General features: G+C 43.3%; 1 protein-coding gene across 5 annotated transcripts; it reads right to left on the bottom strand.

Annotated features, from left to right (window-relative positions):
* Positions 1-26: 26 nt before the first annotated feature.
* On the bottom strand, positions 27-13,179 carry LOC109869872 (ATP-dependent (S)-NAD(P)H-hydrate dehydratase-like). 5 transcript variants are annotated; one of them, XM_020460181.2, is made up of 11 exons: positions 12,999-13,179; positions 2,644-3,096; positions 2,290-2,437; positions 2,076-2,121; positions 1,895-1,983; positions 1,693-1,801; positions 1,542-1,592; positions 1,346-1,450; positions 1,153-1,273; positions 935-1,055; positions 27-770 (listed from the first exon to the last, which is right to left on the bottom strand). In XM_020460181.2, exons 1-11 carry the CDS (start codon positions 13,069-13,071, stop codon positions 620-622), a joined length of 1,467 nt encoding a protein of 488 aa, XP_020315770.1. In that variant the 5' UTR covers positions 13,072-13,179; the 3' UTR covers positions 27-619. The 5 variants fall into 5 exon arrangements, with proteins under 5 accessions (XP_020315770.1, XP_020315762.1, XP_020315753.1 ...); XM_020460173.2 differs by lacking the exon at positions 12,999-13,179 and adding an exon at positions 7,155-7,981; XM_020460164.2 differs by lacking the exon at positions 12,999-13,179 and adding an exon at positions 6,485-7,974.
* Positions 13,180-18,638: the final 5,459 nt, after the last annotated feature.

Below are 18,638 nucleotides of genomic sequence, written 5' to 3'. Positions count from 1 at the left end.
ATACTTTTTCGGCAACGACGTTTGAATCTGTTTGAGTCTATTGTTTTAATGCATTTAGTTTACAATTATGCAGATCTTGTGAAAATGGTTGATGCCTGACATGTTGATGTTACATCTTAACTTGATACAGTTCCATAGTTTTGCTCTGATGTTATGAAGGCGATAACCCGCCATATTGTAAATACAATGTATGCGCCCTCAGGTGGCAGTATGACAGAATGGCAATTATTTAAAATGTAAACAAAGTTTCTCTCCATCGCAGGCATTTTGCACTGTTTGAGCTGACAGTTATCATTGATACATTGGATAATCTAACTCTGTGCAACACTGTGAGGGAGGTAGAAGACAGAACAAAGGGGTAGAAGACAGAACAAAGAAGTTAACTTTCAAACAACATTTTAATATTTACAATGTAAAAGATGTTTATGACAAAAACAGGAGACCACACCGGTGCCATACTGTCACTAAGATTCTATTCTGGATGACAGTAAAGATAGAGAATGGATTCTCAGGATTCCCATGGAAGAGTGTGTCGTTATGTCTATGTACAGTATGTATGCATGTATGTAAGTGTATGTACAGTACGTATGTGAGTATCTTGGAACCCTGTAGACCGTTCTCAGCTCTCAAATAGTTTTTTGAAGGCGGAGCTGATCTCCTGGATCATGTCTGTGGTGGTGGTGGCTCGCCAATGTTTGTGAAAGGCCTGTCTGTTACACTGTCTGGTCAGAGAACAGGCCCCGAACGCTGCCACCACTGACGGGTTCACACTGAGGCAGAGATTGGAGAACATATTACAGTTACGGCAATGACAAATAAACTATACAATTAGGCCAACTAAGTAACAATGGCAGCCCCTTCTAATGTTCTCATATAACTATATACATTTTGGCCATGTCAGTGTTTAAGCACATAATGGAAATGAATATGGTACCTTTTGGTCATGTCTGCTGAGGAGGTGTATGCCCAGTGTGCCAGCACTCCCAGAGAGCCAGATAGGAGGTCACCTTGTCCCCCACACCTACACCCGCTGCCCTCCTGTCTGCACAAGATCACTGGACGTCACAGAGACACAGGACAGTCAGAGCTTTACAGGAAATTGTGTGAATGTCGCATTTAGTCTAAGTGTAGCTGTGCGTGACAGACACTAACCCTTTTTGCCGTCAGTGATAAGGTCGTCCTCCCCCTTGAGCACCACAGTCAGGTTGCCCATGGCAACACTGAGCTCCATGGCACTCCTCTGATGGTCACTGCTATCCAGAGGCTCATGGTGCTGAAAAAGACAGACAGACAGTAGGATAATGATAAACACACAACACACACAGAGCTGAACTGGCAGACTCACCATAGCCTCATACAACTGGGTGAATTCCATGTAGTTGGGAGTGAGGATGCCCTTCTTGTACCCTTGGATGACTGATGGTTGCTGAGCAACCAGCCACAGCCCGTCCTATTGGTGGAACATACAATCACTGCACATATTTGTGAAGAAATCTAAATCTATTAACAAAGTGAAAATATGTTTTGTGTACAGTACTTACTGCATCAATAACTATAGGGATATCTCTTGCTTTGGACTTCTCAATTACTTCCTGAAGAGAAAAAAAGAGTCATGAAAACATTGGTAATATGTCAACTGTCACTAAAATTGACTGTTTGTGTGTGTGTGTGTGTGTTCAGTGTCCCATGTGCCTTGGCGGTTTTCAGCAGCATTTCGTCTCTGCCCAGCCCCGGGCCCACCACCAGGCAGTGAAGTCTGGGGAGCCATTTCTCTATCTCCTCCACTGCATTGGGGCTGTCCCTATAGATAATATTAACACAGTCACCATCAACAAAGACATCCATTATATGCACACTGCTTACAAATAGGCTTCCATTCCTAGACAGAACTTACAGCACAGGATGAACTATGAGCTCCGGACTGTAGGATTTGATCACCGTCGCTGCAGCTTTAGCGCAGAATACGTGTGACACGTCGGCCCCCTGGGAAGTGATACAGCAGAGGTTGTCGTCATATCAATGTCTCCACCAGAGTAAAAAATGACACAGGACCAAGAAAGCTACTTTGTGCTTACCACTTTCAATGCAGAGATAGCAGCAAAGTATGGAGCTCCTGTATACCTTACCATGACAAGAAAAACAATCAGAAAGAAGGATGGAACGAAAGAAGGATACAAAGAAGAACATTTTAGAATATCTTTGGTACCTCACACAATATGGGTATACTCCAGAAAACCTTCATTTAGAAATCCAAGTTAAAGGTGGGGCTGGGTCACTTGGATAACTTACTCCTGACATCCCCCAATAATCCCAATCCGCCCATCTTGGCCTTTGTGCTTTTTAGACGTCAGCTGAGGGACTATATTCTTCACCAGTGGAAGGATATCATCCATTCCTCGGCGTGCTGCTGTACCAAGGGAGAAGGAGCGCTCGAGGACTGAAAAAGGAGAGAGAAGTATTCAGAGTTTACTTAAAACTTGTCGCTTCCCTGCGCTAACTGCTTGTGTGTGCATTTAGTTCAACCTAGATGTCTTTGTGGGTTTGTTTCACCCTTATTCAGTTCTGTTTGACCTGTTGACAAGCAGTCTCACCAGAGCTGGCCATTGGTTAAACACAGGCCAACTGAGTAAGAGAAGCAAATACCTAAACCTGCGTTGGACTGGGGATGACTGTGGTAGCTGGGCCACTCAGCCTGGGACTGGGGCGAGCGGACTCGGCGGTGACTCGACCGACCAAACCTCATTTGGCCAGAGGTGGACATGGGCACACCTGGCTGCATGGTGGACTCCATGGTATTCAGAGCAGTTGCAGTGTTTGGGGTAGCTGTGGCGACAGGGTTCCTGGTGGCGATGCTGGAAAAAATCTGTCCCAACACCTGGAGCATGTGGAGCTCGCGGGCATGTTTGGCTTCTCGCCGGTGGTCCTCGGCCTGCAGACGCTGCTCCTCCATCTGGTAGAAGCTCTGCTCAGCCTCGGCACTTTGCTCCAGGAGGCGCTTCGTCACACTGTCCAGGGCCAGGTCGGCGTGCTGCTTCTTGGGCCGCTTGGAGGATGGCCCACCAGCTGACTGGCTGCTGATCTGTCTGACTGTAGTGCCTGTTGAGGAGGAGTGGATGGAGGTTTGAGAGCTGCCACTGTGGTAGTATTGGTATACTAGCTATGGTTGATTTCGCAAATACGGGCACTTTTTGGATGTTTTTGAAAATGAAACCTCTTGAAACTGTTTTTTAAATCTGAATATTTTCTTCACTCTATCTGGAAACAAGATCAAATAGCAGCTGAGACCATACTATTTAAGAGTAGAAAGATTTTTTATAGGTTTCCCCAAATACATGAGGGGAAATGTCAATACCACCACGTCATAAAATTGTCCATATATGCCTCGATGAAACTCAGAAACATGCATTTACCACATCAAAATCTTATTATTTGACATTTTAGTAATTATCTTAAGAACAAGCATATAAAAAGGTTCACATATGGGAATCATAATCAATATCAATTGTAATACACATTTAATACACATTTACCGTGATGGCAATGACAGTGTGGTGGAAATTACATTTCATATAAAACTTATTAAAAATACCATTAAATATTTTGAACGTCACAGTTGTACATGTTTCATTTTATTGAAGATATAGAACACAATTCAAAAGCTCAAAAAACAAAAGGTTACATGCCTCAAGAACTTAAAGCGTATTTTAGAACAATTGTTGGATTCAATGCATTAGGCAGAAATACATCTACAAGGTTGTAAACACTAGTTGACATTAAACAAATTGTTGTTCACTGGCTGCAGTCTATTGATTCAGGCTCATGAGACAGGTATGTGCTCACTCAAGACTCTATTGCTTAACGAGAGAGCACATTTCCTCCCAGACTGCGCCATCAGGCATCATATGCCGTTTAGTCACTGGATGAGGCTCAGGGACAAGCCCAAGCACATTCTCTGGTTGGTACCATACAATTTCCTCTCTCGTTGGCCAAAATAATCTGTTTGCTCTCACACGACTCATCGTCTTGACTAGAGCACTGCTCTCTGCATCAACATCTTGTATAATACCAGGGTAAGGGTATTCATATTTCACAACACACAACTTTCCAATCAGTCTCTCATGTATGTCTGCAATGGGCAGTTTTGCACTACAAAATAGTTGTGGTGCTGTACAGGTTGAAGTGAAGATTGTGCTTTGTCTGACTGTTGAATTATCACGGTCTGTGGCCCAAAACAATCCCAGATGTGGAGTTGAGCACCAACAACTGAGAGCTCTCCATGTGATTTGTCCTGTAATGGCAGTGATGATCTGTAAACAACATAGAACATTTCTTAAATTGATGAATATACAGGAAATCTCTAACACGTTCTGTTAACACCTTCAGTAAACACAAATGATTTAGAATGAAAAGATAGTGATTTGAAAATCTACAATTTGATCTACATTTTGTAATTACAAATCTATAGTTTTACATGAAACATATTACCTGGTGTATTTTCATTGTTCCACGGATCGTCTCAATACGATCTGGAAGCAGAGGATCAATATTCTCAATCTCTTGCTCTGTGACGTAAAAGAGCTTCACATTTGACTGCTCTTTGGAAAGTTCCTCGTAGAACCCTTCCATTCTGAAGGTCATTTCCTCTTGCCACCATGGAATCAACTTCTCTTCATAGCTGCACCGATTTCATCCGCAGGACCTTTCCCATGTCCAGACTCCAAAAAATCCCATGTGACCTTCTGAAAGCCCAGTTGAAATGGAATTGTGCTCAGGTAGAATACATTATTCTTGAATCTGTACTGTGTGGTTGGTGCATCTATTACAACATGGAAGACAGTGGAAGATGGATTCAACTCATGAAGGTGGCAGAGAACTTTGGAGAGATGACTGATACATTTTGCCATTACCACCACATTGTCCTTATCATCACAGTTCATTATGTGGTGGTAATTACATGTGGTGGGAAATGCATTTTTACAGTATTTGGTCATAAAGAGCAGGGATTCTTGCATGAAGTCGAACATCAAGCATACAATGTATCCTAAATAATTATTTGAAATTATAGCCAATTTGATAATGACGTACAATATCTCAAAACATATTTACCTTTATTTTCTCTCATTTCCTGGCATCAAACTCTGAATCTCCCTCAATGAGCTCCACTGTCTCTATTCATATCCATAATAACCAAGTACACAAACTTAAAAAATATATATATATTATGTAATTTGCTTGTCCTCGCAGTGGCAGACCACGTGTAACAACACCTGCACAGGATCGGTATATCCGAACATCACACCTGCGGGCTTGTAGGCCTGTTGTAAGGCAGGTCCTCACCAGACATCAACAGCAACAACGTTGCCTATGGACACAAACCCACCATCGCTGGACCAGACAAGACTGGCAAAAAAGTGCTCTTCACTGACAAGTCGCGGTTTTGTCTCACATGGGGAGATGGTCAGATTCACGTTTATCGTCCAAAGAACGAGCGTTACACCGAGGCCTGTACTCTGGAGCGGGATCGGTTTGGAGGTGGAGGGTCCATCATGGTCTGGGGCTGTGTGTCACAGCATCATCGGCCTGAGCTTGTTGTCATTGCAGGCAATCTCAACGCTGTGCGTTACAGGGAAGACATCCTCCTCCCTCATTTGGTACCCTTCCTGCAGGCTCATCCTGACATGACCCTCCAGCATGACAATGCCACCAGCCATACTGCTCGTTCTGTGCGTGATTTCCTGCAAGACAGGAATGTCAGTGTTCTGCCATGGCCAGCGAAGAGCCCGGATCTCAATCCCATTGAGCACATCTGGGATCTGTTGGATCGGTGGGTGAAGGCCAGGGTCATTCCTCCCAGAAATGTCCAGGAACTTGCAGGTGCCTTGGTGGAAGAGTGGGGTAACATCTCACAGCAAGAACTGGGAAATCTGGTGCAGTCCATGAGGAGGAGATGCACTGCAGTACTTAATGCAGCTGGTGGCCACACCAGATACTGACTGTTACTTTTGATTTATTTTGACCCTGCCTTTGTTCAGGGCCACATTATTCCATATCTGTTAGTCACATCTGTGGAACTTGTTCAGTTCATGTCTCAGTTGTTGAAAATAAACACAGTTGACAGTGAGAGGACGTTTCTTTTTTTGCTGAGTTTATATAGTTTCCATTTTACTCTTTTTTAATCAGGTGCATTAAATATTTTCTAATTATCAAGACTTCTGTAAGGGTAATACATAGCAGAATGTCAAGTCAGTGTGAGACTGGGCAAAAAAACATGCAAAAACTGTGGAATCCAGACATTAAATGCTTTAGGAAATAAAATGAAACACTGAAAGCTGAAAAATAAGTTACGGTAATTTTACTCTACTTAATGGATGTGAAATAATAAATTGTATCTTAAAAATCAAACCCTGCAACACAAAAAGGCCTGTATTTGCAAAATAATCCATATAATAACAATGTAACGACATGCCATACTAATGGTACTTACTATTTCCCACTGTCACAGGGATGGGAGGGTATTCGAGCTTCACTTGGGTTTCTGGGTAGGAGCTTTCCCCTGTGCTCTCCAAGTATGGGTCCTGTGGAGGGTCTGTGTCCACTTCCTCCTCGGTCTCATCCCCCACCGCCCCACTGTCTAACAACTCCTGGGGGTCAATCTGGGGACGGCAGCTTAGTATCGTCTCCATGGCATCGTAGAATTTGCAGATTTTGTGGTATTGTCCGTTGTTCCTCAGGTTGCCCTCCTTGGCCAGGATAAACTGCCTTTTCAGGCTTTTGATTCGTACCCTACACTGCTCTGGGGTTCTTTCGAACCCCATAATTCCCAACCTTCTTGCGACGTCGCGGTAGACATGACTGTTTCGGAAGTTTCCGCCCAACGCCGTCTGGATGTCCCGCTCCCCCCAGATATTCAGCAAGGTTCTGGTTTCGACATCCGACCAGAGAAAGCCCCGTGTTGAATTGGCGAGCATAATTATCAGGTGCGAGAACAACTGATGCGTAATTTCTTTTAAAGCATGCAGTACGGTCAGAACACCAAGAAATGTTACCAAGTCAGCTGGTGAACAAGACTAGCTAGCTAGCAGCAGGAACCTGTATCAAACCTCGACATTCAGAGCCTGATTAAGAAAGGCTATAGGTAACAGGTAACATTTTACCTGGACATGGATGGTGCACATTCAGCAGCCAGATGTTGTTTTTCAGACAATGCACTTTCATACAATGGAGATTAGTGTCTGCAAAACTGATTATGGGCCCCCGCCATACACTCGAGTACCGCAACATAAACGGTCATTGATATCCGGAATCCTTGGGACGTCACTACCCCCTTTGAAGTTGAAATGCAAAATGGTTAAGATTTAGGGTTTAAGGTAGGGACGTCCCAAGGATTCCGAATAGCACTGACCTAAAACAACGGCCAGGGACAGCATGTGTACTACATCACAGGGATTAGCTCACAGAGCTCCACTGGGTCCTAAAGGAAATAGGACGCTTCAGGGATTGTGGTGTATAAAAAGTGACAGCGACATAATTTTAAAAAGCAGTACAGTATTTTTTGTTTCCACTTTAACTTCATCGTTCATATAGGTTACAGCAATCAACAGTAGAGGCAAAAGACAACCAAATATCCAAGTTCCATGTTTGCATGATTCGGTCATGCTCTTGCGAGCCTATTAGAGGCCGTAGAGGTAAACCGTGTAATGAGAGGCGGCGCGCACACACTGACAGTTCTTACTTAGACACGAATTGTGAGTTACTGCTGAAAATAGGATAGATAGACGCTTCACTGGGATGAGAGGCGCTAAAAGATCCAAACAAAAACAGGAAGTGTGTTGATAGGAGCATAAAGCTAGATAAAGGACTTCGAGTAAGTAGACAATGGACCTGATCGGACAGCTCAGAGCCTCTGCTCTTTTCTGTCCATAAGAAACATTTGGATTGGTGGAAGAGGCAGTGCAGGAGCAAGGAAGGAGGGTGGTCAGTTTCGCCTTTTTTCTTTCCCCGACATGAGTTTGTGGTGTTTTGCTTTGAAAATAGAAGTAAAAAAATATATAAAAGTAAAAAATATATGTGCCAATATAGGTCTGACAGTGATCTCCATTTTGAAGTAGTTAATTTTCTTCTTCACGATTGGCTGATCCCTCCTGATGTCCCGGTTGGACATGACTCCAACAGGGTTATCAGGAGGGATCAGCCAATAAAGTCGGACATTCCACCCAGTTGACTACATTAAAATGGTGGAAGCCCTCAATGGCACTTTTCATGCTAAAATGGCCTGAAGGCCACTAGAGGCCTCCAGAGCTATATAATATACAGTATAATATCAAATCGTATTAGTCACATGCACCGAATACAACAAGTGTAGTAGACCTTACAGTGAAATGCTTACTTATGAGCCCCTAACCGACAGTGCAGTTTAAAAAAATACAGATAGGAATACGAGATAAAATGTAACAAGTAATTAAAGAGGAGTAGTATTTAAAAAAGAAATATATATACAGGGGGGTGCCGGTACAGAGTCAATGTGCGGGGGCACCGGTTAGTTGAGGTAGTATGTACATGTAGGTAGAGATAATTGAAGTGACTATGCATAGATGACAACATAGAGTGGCAGTGGTGTGGAGAGGGGAGCGGGGGCAATGTGAATAGTCTGGGTAGCTATTTGACTAGATGTTCAGGAGTCTTATGGCTTTGGGAGTAGAAGCTGTTTTGAAGCCTCTTGGACCTAGACTTGGCGCTCCGGTACCGCTTGCCTTGCGGTAGCAGAGAGAACATTCTATGACTAGGGTGGCTGGAGTCTTAGACCATTTTTAGGGCCTTCCTCTGACACCGACTGGTATGGAGGTCCTGGATGGCAGGAAGCTTGGCCCCAGTGATGTACTGGGCCGTACAGTCTACCCTCAGTAGTGCCTTGCAGTCAGAGACCGAGCAGTTGCCATACCAGGCAGTGATGCAACCAGTCAGGATGCTCTCGATGGTGCAGCTGTAGAACCTTTTGAGGATCTGGGGACCCATGCCAAATCTTTTCAGTCTCCTTAGGGGTAATATACAGTACCAGTCAAAAGTTTGGACACACCTACTGATTCCAGGGTTTTTCTTTATTTGTACTATTTTCAACATTGCAGAATAATAGTGAAGACATCAAAACTATGAAATAACACATATGGAATCATGTAATACCCCACCCCAAAAAGTGTTAAACAAATCAAAATATACATTAGATTTGAGATTCTTCAAAGTAGCCACCCTTTGCTGCCTTGATGACAGCTTTGCACACTCTTGGCATTCTCTCAACCAGCTTCATGAGGTAGTCACCTGGAAGGCATTTCAATTAACAGGTGTGCCTTGTTAAAAGTTAATTTGTGTAATTTATTTCCTTCTTAATGAGTTTGAGGCAATAAGTTGTGTTGTGACAAGGTATTTTTGGTATTTATTATGGATCCCTATTAGCTGATGCCAAGGCAGTAGCTACTCTTCCTGGGGTCCGGCAAAATGAAGGCAGTTAAACAATTTTGAAAACATTACAATACATTCATTACATAATTCACAACACACTAAATGTGTGCCCTCAGGCCCATAGTCCACTACCAGATATCTACAATGCAAAGTCCATGTATATGTGTGTGTATAGTGAGTATGTTATCGTGTGTGTGTGTATGCATGTGTCTGTTTGTGTTACTTCACACAGTCCCTCTGTTCCATAAGGTGTATTTTTACCTGCTTTTTAAATCTGATTCTACTGCTTGCATCAGTTACCTGATGTGGAAAAGAGTTTCATGTAGTCATGGCTCTACGTAGTACTGTGCGCCTCCCAAAGTCTGTTCTGGACTTGGGGACTGTGAAGAGACCTCTGGTGGCATGTCTTGTGGGGTATGCATGTGTGTCCGAGCTGTGTGCTAGTATTTTAAAAACAGACAGCTCTGTATCTTCAGCACCTCTTACAAAAATAAGAAATTAGGAAGTCAATCTCTCTTCCACTTTGAGCCATGGGAGATTGATGCATGTCATTAATGTTGTTGTTAGTGTTAAGAAGGCAGAGCAGCACTTTATTATGGACAGACTTCTCCCCATCTTAGCTACTGTTGTATGTTTTGACCATGACAGTTTTACATTCCAGGGTTACTCCAGCCAGTTTAGTCACCTCAACTTGCTCATTTTACACATTATTCATTATGAGATGTAGTTGAGGTTTAGGGTTTAGTGAATGATTTTCCCAAATACAATGCTTTTAGTTTTGGAAATATTTAGGACTAACTTATTCCTTGCTACCCATCCCGAAACTAAATGCAACTCTTTAAGTGTTATAGTCCTTTCAGTCACTGTAGTAGCTGACGTGTATAGTGTTGAGCCATCCTCATACATAGGAACACTTGCCTTACTCAAAGCCAGTGGCATGTCATTAGTAAAGATTGAAAAAAGAAAGGGGCCTAACAGCTACCCTGGGGAATTCCTGCCTCTACCTGGATTATGTTGGAGACGCTTCCATTAAAGAACACCCTCTGTGTTCTGTTAGACAAGTAACTCTTTATCCACATTATGGCTTTACACCCACTTCTATAACACATACGTTTTTCCAGCAGCAGACTATGATCGATAATGTCAAAAGCTGCACTGAAGTCTAACAAGACGACAGCCCCCCCTCCCCAATAATTTTATCATCAATTTATCTCAGCCAATCAGCCTGAGAGGCTGGAAATTCAATATGTAGCTAGATGTAGTAGGCTAATGTTAACCAGGTAGCCTAAGACAACAAAAACTAAAAGTGTGTACTGTATGACAGAGTCATGGACCATTTAGGCTGTATCACAACCGGCCGTGATTGGGAGTCCCATAGGGCAGCGCACAATTGACCCAGCGTCGTCCGGGTTTGGCCGGTGTAGGCCGTCATTGTAAATAAGAATTTGTTCCTAACTGGACTTGCTTAGTTAAATAAAAGGTTAAAAAAAAAAAGAGAAAAAAAATACATTTAGGCAACATGAAAGAGGAGGATGGCAAATGACAAAGTCGGGTGAGTCAACATGTTTTTTCTACTTATGCACACATACACAGAAGTCAGTAACATGGACAGCCACATGATATCTAGCTTACGTTGATTGGATTAAATTGTTTTTGGAATCTTTTAGTTGTCGCTGTATTAGACGAAGCATAGGTGATTTGATGATGTAGAAATGTTGAAGTTGAAATGGTACTGGAATAGTGGAGGCAGCTCCCGTTTTCCTTGCAATAACTATAACATTAACTTGACTGATCGTGCTGTAGGTCACGTTACTGTTTGTTACATGCAATATGCTTTGTGGACTTCACCAGACAGATGTTGCTCTCCGATTTTGGGATGAAACAAAAGGTGTGGTTGAATTTATTCTGCCACGGTGTCTTCTTATTGCCTCGGCCTAATATATATATATATACATACACACACACGTATGTGAACACCCCTTCAAAATGAGTGAATTCGGCTATTTCAGCCATACCCATTGCTGACGGGTGTATAAAATCGAGCACAAAGCCATGCAATCTCCAAAGACAAACATTGGCAGTGGAATGGCCTTACTGAAAAGCTCTGTGACTTTCCAATAAGTCAGTTCATCAATTTGCTGCCCTGGTTATTGAGAAGTAGAAATGTTTAGGAGCAACAATGGCTCAGCTGCGAAGTGGTAGGCCACACAAGGTCACAGAACAGGACTGACGATTGCTGAAGCGAGTAGCGCATAAAATAGTTTGTCCTCGGTTGCAACACTCATTACAGAGTTCCAAACTGCCTCTGAAAGCAACATCAGCACGTGAACTGTTCATATGGAGCTTCATGAAATGGGTTTCCATGGCTGAGCAGGCGCACACAAGCCTAAGATCCCCATGCGCAATGCTAAGCTTTGTCTGGAGTGGTCTAAAGCTCGCTGCCATTGGACTCTGGAGCAGTGGAAACACGCTTCACCATCTGGCATCTGGCAGTCCGACAAACCCCATCTAACACCTTTGGGATGAATTGGAACGCCGACTGCAAGCCAGGCTTAACTCGCCCAACCTCTCTAACACTCTTGCGGCTGAATGGAAGCATGTCCCCGTAGCAATGTTCCAACATCTAGTGGGAAGCCTTCCCAGAAGAGTGGAAGCTGTTATAGCAGCAAAGGGGTGGCCAACTCCATATTAATGCCCATAATTTTGGAATGAGATGTTCCACGAGCAGGTCCACATACTTTTGCTCATGTAGTGCATATTAAGGTGGCAAGGCATATGAACTAACAGGTCATGGAGCAAACAACTCAATTATCACAACACACTTTTTCCCCCTGGCTTGGCTTCCCCAGTGATTTTACCCACACACAGCTACTGCAAGGGACACATAGGTCAACAAATATATTTGGTAGCTATTCATCTGATTGCTAAAGTTGATTTAAAAAAAAAATCCATTAACCAGCCATCTATCTTGAAACTTCTGGTGGAAGCTAGCTAACGGTAGCTTACTCCTACCAACAGAGTTCACCGTAGCTAGCAAGCAAACAAGCAAGGTGGACTCCAGCTAGATTTCAAGAAAATGAGCTAGCTACATAATTGGTAGCTATATTCTAAAGACTAGTCAGTTACTGACAATGACTATTTTTGTCAAACTACTTTGTTCCCCTGCCTGTTTATTTATGCATGTATGTGTGACCTAAAGTAGTCAAGAAAAATGCACCTCCTAATTTTACTGCAAATAGTCTGTTGTTTTCATATCATTTGGCTGATTAGGGGGCTTGTGCACATTTACATGTGTTACTGGCTAAGATCATTCTTATTCATGTTTTTGTTGTATTTCAGGTGGTGGCATTGCTGACAGGCCAGTATGCTGATAGGCCAGGGGCCATATTCACAATGAATCTCAGAGTAGGAGTACTAATTTTAGGATCAGTTTTGCCTTCACACTGAGTACAATTACATTGTCAATGAGGAGGTTATCCTAGATAACCATCCCCACTCAGACGCTTTGTGAATATGGGCCTTGGAAGAAAGCTGTTGCCAAATACCTTGCACAGCAGTCATTTCACCACAGGACCCTAGAGCAGGCAGGGGTAGGCAACCCTGTTCTTGGAGTGCCATAGGTACTGCAGGATTTTAGTTTGCTTCGTTGCGGAACGGTTTGTACTGAATGCCACGTTTTCCCAAAACGTTCTTGAACAGACTTTGAGATACGTTTGCTCCGTTGGGTGGGTGTGGCTTGAAGCAATGAGTGAGGTATTTTAAAGGGCAACGGTGCATGTTTAACCCACAACCCAACCCCTCCCTGTTTTTCAACTGGTCGTTCAGTACAGCTACATTTCCATTCAACAGAATGTTCTATTAAGTTTTTATGTGCTGAACGCAGCCCTGACCAACTCAGCTAATTGATCAGCGACTGGCTAAATTCAACACACCTGGTCTTCCAGGTCGGCTAAATCAATCATTGACTAATCATTGACCGGCCCTAGAGGCATTAGTCAATGCTTATGAACTGAATATTGAATATGAATTTCAACCTATCAAATTACATTTTATTGGTCACATAAGCATATTTAGCAGATGTTATTGCGGGTGTAGCGAAATGCTTGTTTTCCTAGCTCCAACAATGCAGTAATATCTAACAATTCACAACAATACACACAAATCTAAAAGTAAAATAATGGAATTAGGAAATATATAAATATTAGGATAAGCAATGTCTAAGTGGCATTGACTAAAATACAGTACAGTATATACATATGAAATGAGTAAAACAGTATGTAAACATTATTCATGTGACCAGTGATTCCATGTCTATGTACATAGGGCAGCAGCCTATAAGGTGCATGGTTGAGTAACCAGGTGGTAACCGGCTAGTGATGGCTATTAAACAGTATTTTGGCCTTGCGATAGACTGACAAACAGCTTCTCTCTGTCCCAGATTTGATGCACCTGTACTGACCTCGCCTTCTGAATGATAGCGGGGTGAACAGGCTGGTAATCCGGCCTACTACTGTTGTATCATCTGCAAACTTGATGATTGAGTTGGTGCATGGCCACGCAGACATGGGTGAACAGGGAGTATAGGAGGGGGCTGAGTATGCACCCTTGTGGGGCTCCTGTGTTGAGGATCAGCATAGTCAAATCAAATCAAATCAAATCAAATTTATTTATATAGCCCTTCGTACATCAGCTGATATCTCAAAGTGCTGTACAGAAACCCAGCCTAAAACCCCAAACAGCAAGCAATGCAGGTGTAGAAGTACGGTGGCTAGGAAAAACTCCCTAGAAAGGCCAAAACCTAGGAAGAAACCTAAGAGAGGAACCAGGCTATGTGGGGTGGCCAGTCCTCTTCTGGCTGTGCCGGGTGGAGATTATAACAGAACATGGCCAAGATGTTCAAATGTTCATAAATGACCAGCATGGTCGTATAATAATAAGGCAGAACAGTTGAAACTGGAGCAGCAGCACAGTCAGATGGACTGGGGACAGCAAGGAGTCATCATGTCAGGTAGTCCGGTGGCATGGTCCTAGGGCTCAGGTCCTCCGAGAGAGAGAGAGAAAAAAAAAAGAGAGAATTAGAGAGAGCATATGTGGGGTGGCCAGTCCTCTTCTGGCTGTGCCGGGTGGAGATTAAAACAGAACATGGCTAAGATGTTCAAATGTTCATAAATGATCAGCATGTTCGAATAATAAGAAGGCAGAACAGTTGAAACTGGAGCAGCAGCACGGCCAGGTGGACTGGGGACAGCAAGGAGTCATCATGTCAGGTAATCCTGGGGCATGGTCCTAGGGCTCAGGTCCTCTGAGAGAGAGAAGGAGAGAATTAGAGAACGCACACTTAGATTCACATAGGACACTGAATAGGACAGGAGAAGTACTCCAGATATAACAAACTGACCCTAGCCCCCTGACACATAAACTACTGCAGCATAAATACTGGAGGCTGAGACAGGAGGGGTCAGGAGACACTGTGGACCCATCCGAGGACACCCCCGGACAGGGCCAAACAGGAAGGATATAACCCCACCCACTTTGCCAAAGCACAGCCCCCACACCACTAGAGGGATATCTTCAACCACCAACTTACCATCCTGAGACAGGGCCGAGTATAGCTCACAAAGATCTCCGCCATGGCACAACCCAAGGGGGGGGCGCCAACCCAGACAGGATGACCACATCAGTGAATCAACCCACTCAGGTGACGCACCCCTTCCAGGGACGGCATTAGAGGGCCCCAGTAAGCCAGTGACTCAGCCCCTGTAATAGGGTTAGAGGCAGAGAATCCCAGTGGAAAGAGTGGAGGTGTTGTTTGCTACCTTCACTGCCTGGGGGCAGCCCGTCAGGAAGTCCAGGACCCAGTTGCACAGGGCGGGGTTTAGACCCAGGGCCCCGAGCTTAATGATGAGCTTGGAGAGTATAATGGCATTGAATGCTGAGCTATAGTCAATGAATAGCATTCTTACATAGGTATTCCTCTTGTTCAGTTTGGATAAGGCAGTGTGCAGTGCAATGGCGATTGCATCATCTGTGGATATATTGGGGCGGTATGCAAATTGAAGAGGGTCTAGGGTGTCATGTAAGGTGGAGGTGAAATTATCCTTAACTAGCCTCTTAAAGCACTTTATGATGATGACAAAAATGAGTGCTACGGAGCGATAATCATTTACTTCAGTTACCTTTGCTGTCTTGGGTAAAGGAACAATGGTGGACATCTTGAAGCAAGTGGGGACAGCAGACTGGGATAAGGAGAGATTGAATATGTCTATAAACACTCCAGCCAGCTGGTCTGCGCATGCTCTGAGGACGCGGCTAGGGATGCCGTCTGGGCCGGCAGACTTGTGAGGGTTAACACGCATAAATGTCTTACTCACGTCGGCCACGGAGAAGGAGAGCCCACGGTCCTTGGTAGCTGGCCGTGTCAGTGGCACTGTGTTATCCTCAAAGCAGGAAAATGTGTTTAAGCTTGTCCCGGAGCAAGACGCCACGTCGCGGACACCGACTGGTTTTCCCTTTGTAGTCTGTGATTGTCTGTAGACCCTGCCACATACGTCTCGTGTCTGAGCCGTTGAATTCCTCTTTGTCTCTGTACTGACATTTTGCCTGTTTGATTGCCTTATGGAGGGAATAATTACACTGTTTGTATTCAACCATATTCCCAGTCACCTTGCCGTGGTTAAATGCGGTGGTTCGCGCTTTCAGTTTGGTATGGGTAGGTTTTAATAGTCACAGTAGGAACGACATCCCCTATACACTTCCTGAAGAACACTAACAAAAGGGTTGAATTGTTCAGCAACATGGGCAGGAAATTCTAACATTTATTTTATTTATTTATTACACCTATATTTAACCAAGTAGGCTAGTTCAGAACAAGTTCTCAATTGCAACTACGACCTGGCCAAGATAAAGCAAAGCAGTTCGACACATACAACAACAACAGAGTTACACATGGAATAAACAAACATACAATCAAGAATACAGTAGAAGAATCTATATACAGCATGTACAAATGAGGTAGGATAAGAGAGGTAAGGCAATAAATAGGCCATGGTGGCTAAGTAATTACAATATAGCTATTAAACACTGGAGTGGTAGGGTGTGCAGAAGATGAATTTGCAAGTAGAGATACTGGGGTGCAAAGGAGCAAGATAAATAAATAAATACAGTATGGGGATGAGGTAGATTGGATGGGCTATTAACAGATGAGCTGTGTACAGGTGCCGTGATCTGTGAGCTGCTCTGACAGCTGGTGCTTAAAGCTAGTGAGGGAGGTAAGAGTCTCCAGCTTCAGAGATTTTTGCAGTTCGTTCCAGTCATTGGCAGCAGAGAACTGGAAGGAGAGGTGGCCAAAGGAAGAATTGGCTCTGGGGGTGACCAGTGAGATATACCTACTGGAGCGCGTGCTACGGGTGGATGCTGCTATGGTGACCAGTGAGCTGAGATAAGGCGGGGCTTTACCTAGCAGAGACTTGTAGATGACCTGGAGCCAGTGGGTTTGGCGACGAGTATGACGCGAGGGCCAGCCAACGAGAGCATACAGGTCGCAGTGGTGGGTAGTATATGGGGCTTTTGGTGACAAAATGGATGGCACTGTGATAGACTGCATCCAATTTGTTGAGTAGAGTGTTTGAGGCTATTTTGTAAATGACATCGCCGAAGTTGAGGATTGGTAGGATGATCAGTTTTACGAGGGTATGTTTGGCAGCATGAGTGAAGGATGCTTTGTTGCGATTAGGAAGCCGATTCTAGATTTAATTTTGGATTGCTTAATGCGAGTCTGGAAGGAGAGTTTACAGTCTAACCAGACACCTAGGTATTTGTAGTTGTCCACATATTCTAAGTCAGAACCGTCCAGAGTTGTGATGCTAGACAGGCGGGCAGGTGCGGGCAGCGATCGGTTGAAGAGCATTCATTTAGTTTTACTTGCATTGAAGAGCAGTTGGAGGCCACGGAAGGAGAGTTGTATGGCATTGAAGCTCATCTGTAGATTAGTTAATACAGTGTCCAAAGAAGTGCCTGAGGTATACAGAATGGTGTTGTCTGCGTAGAGGTGGATCAGTAGGGCTGACCAGGGACGTTCTCTTGATACGTGTGTGAATTTGACCTTTTTCCTGTACTGTTAAGCATTCAAATTGTAACTAGTACTTTTGGGTGTCAGGCAAAATGTATGGTGTTGAAAAGTACATAATATTCTTTAGGAATGTATTGAAGTAAAAGTAAAAGTTGTCAAAATATAAATAGTAAATTCAAGTACAGATACCCCCAAAAATGACTAAAGTAGTACTGTAAAGTATTTTTACTTAAGTACTTTACACCACTGCCACCCACATATGTTTGCTTGACACCCCTTCATTATCATATCGGAGGAATAACTACAGAAATAAATGAAGAATAAAATGAAAGAAAGTGTGATTCATTATTTAAATAATATTTGATCTATTTATGTGTGCAATTATTCACTCATCCATTTATTTATTTATCTATTTATGTGTGCATTTATTTATGTATTTATATGTGCATTTATGCATTTATTTATTTAAGTTTGGACACACCTACTCATTCAAGGGTTTTCCTTATTTTTCCTATTTTCTACATTGTAGTATAATAGTGAAGACATCAAAACTATGAAATAACACATATGGAATCATGTAGTAACCAAAAAAGTGTTAAACAAATCAAAATATATTTTATATTTGAGATTCTTCATAGTCGCCACCCTTTGCCTTGATGACAGCTTTGCACACTCTTGGCATTCTCTCAACCAGCTTCATGAGGTCGTCACCTGGAATGCATTTAAATTAACAGGTGTGCCATGTTAAAGTTAATTTGTGTAATTTCTTTCCTTCTTAATTGCATTTGAGCCAATCAGTTGTGTTGTGACAAGGTAGGGGTGGTATACAGAAGATAGCCCTATTTGGTAAAAGACCAAGTACATATAGCAATTACAGCTCAAATAAGCAAAGAGAAACGACAGTCCATGATTACTTTAAGACATGAAGGTCTGTCAATGCGTTTCTTCAAGTGCAGTCGCCAAAACTGGCTCTATGATGAAACTGTCTCTCATGAGCACCACCACAGGAAAGGAAGACCCAGAGTTACTTCTGCTGAAGAGGATAAGTTCATTATAGTTAATTGCACCTCGGATTGCAGCCCAAATAAATGCTTCACGGAGTTCAAGTAACAGACAC

Source organism: Oncorhynchus kisutch, linkage group LG2 (assembly GCF_002021735.2).
Source record: "Oncorhynchus kisutch isolate 150728-3 linkage group LG2, Okis_V2, whole genome shotgun sequence".
In the NCBI taxonomy this organism is placed as follows: domain Eukaryota; kingdom Metazoa; phylum Chordata; class Actinopteri; order Salmoniformes; family Salmonidae; genus Oncorhynchus; species Oncorhynchus kisutch.
The sequence above is the reverse complement of the archived record's forward strand: the minus strand, read 5'-3'. Positions and strand labels throughout refer to the sequence as shown.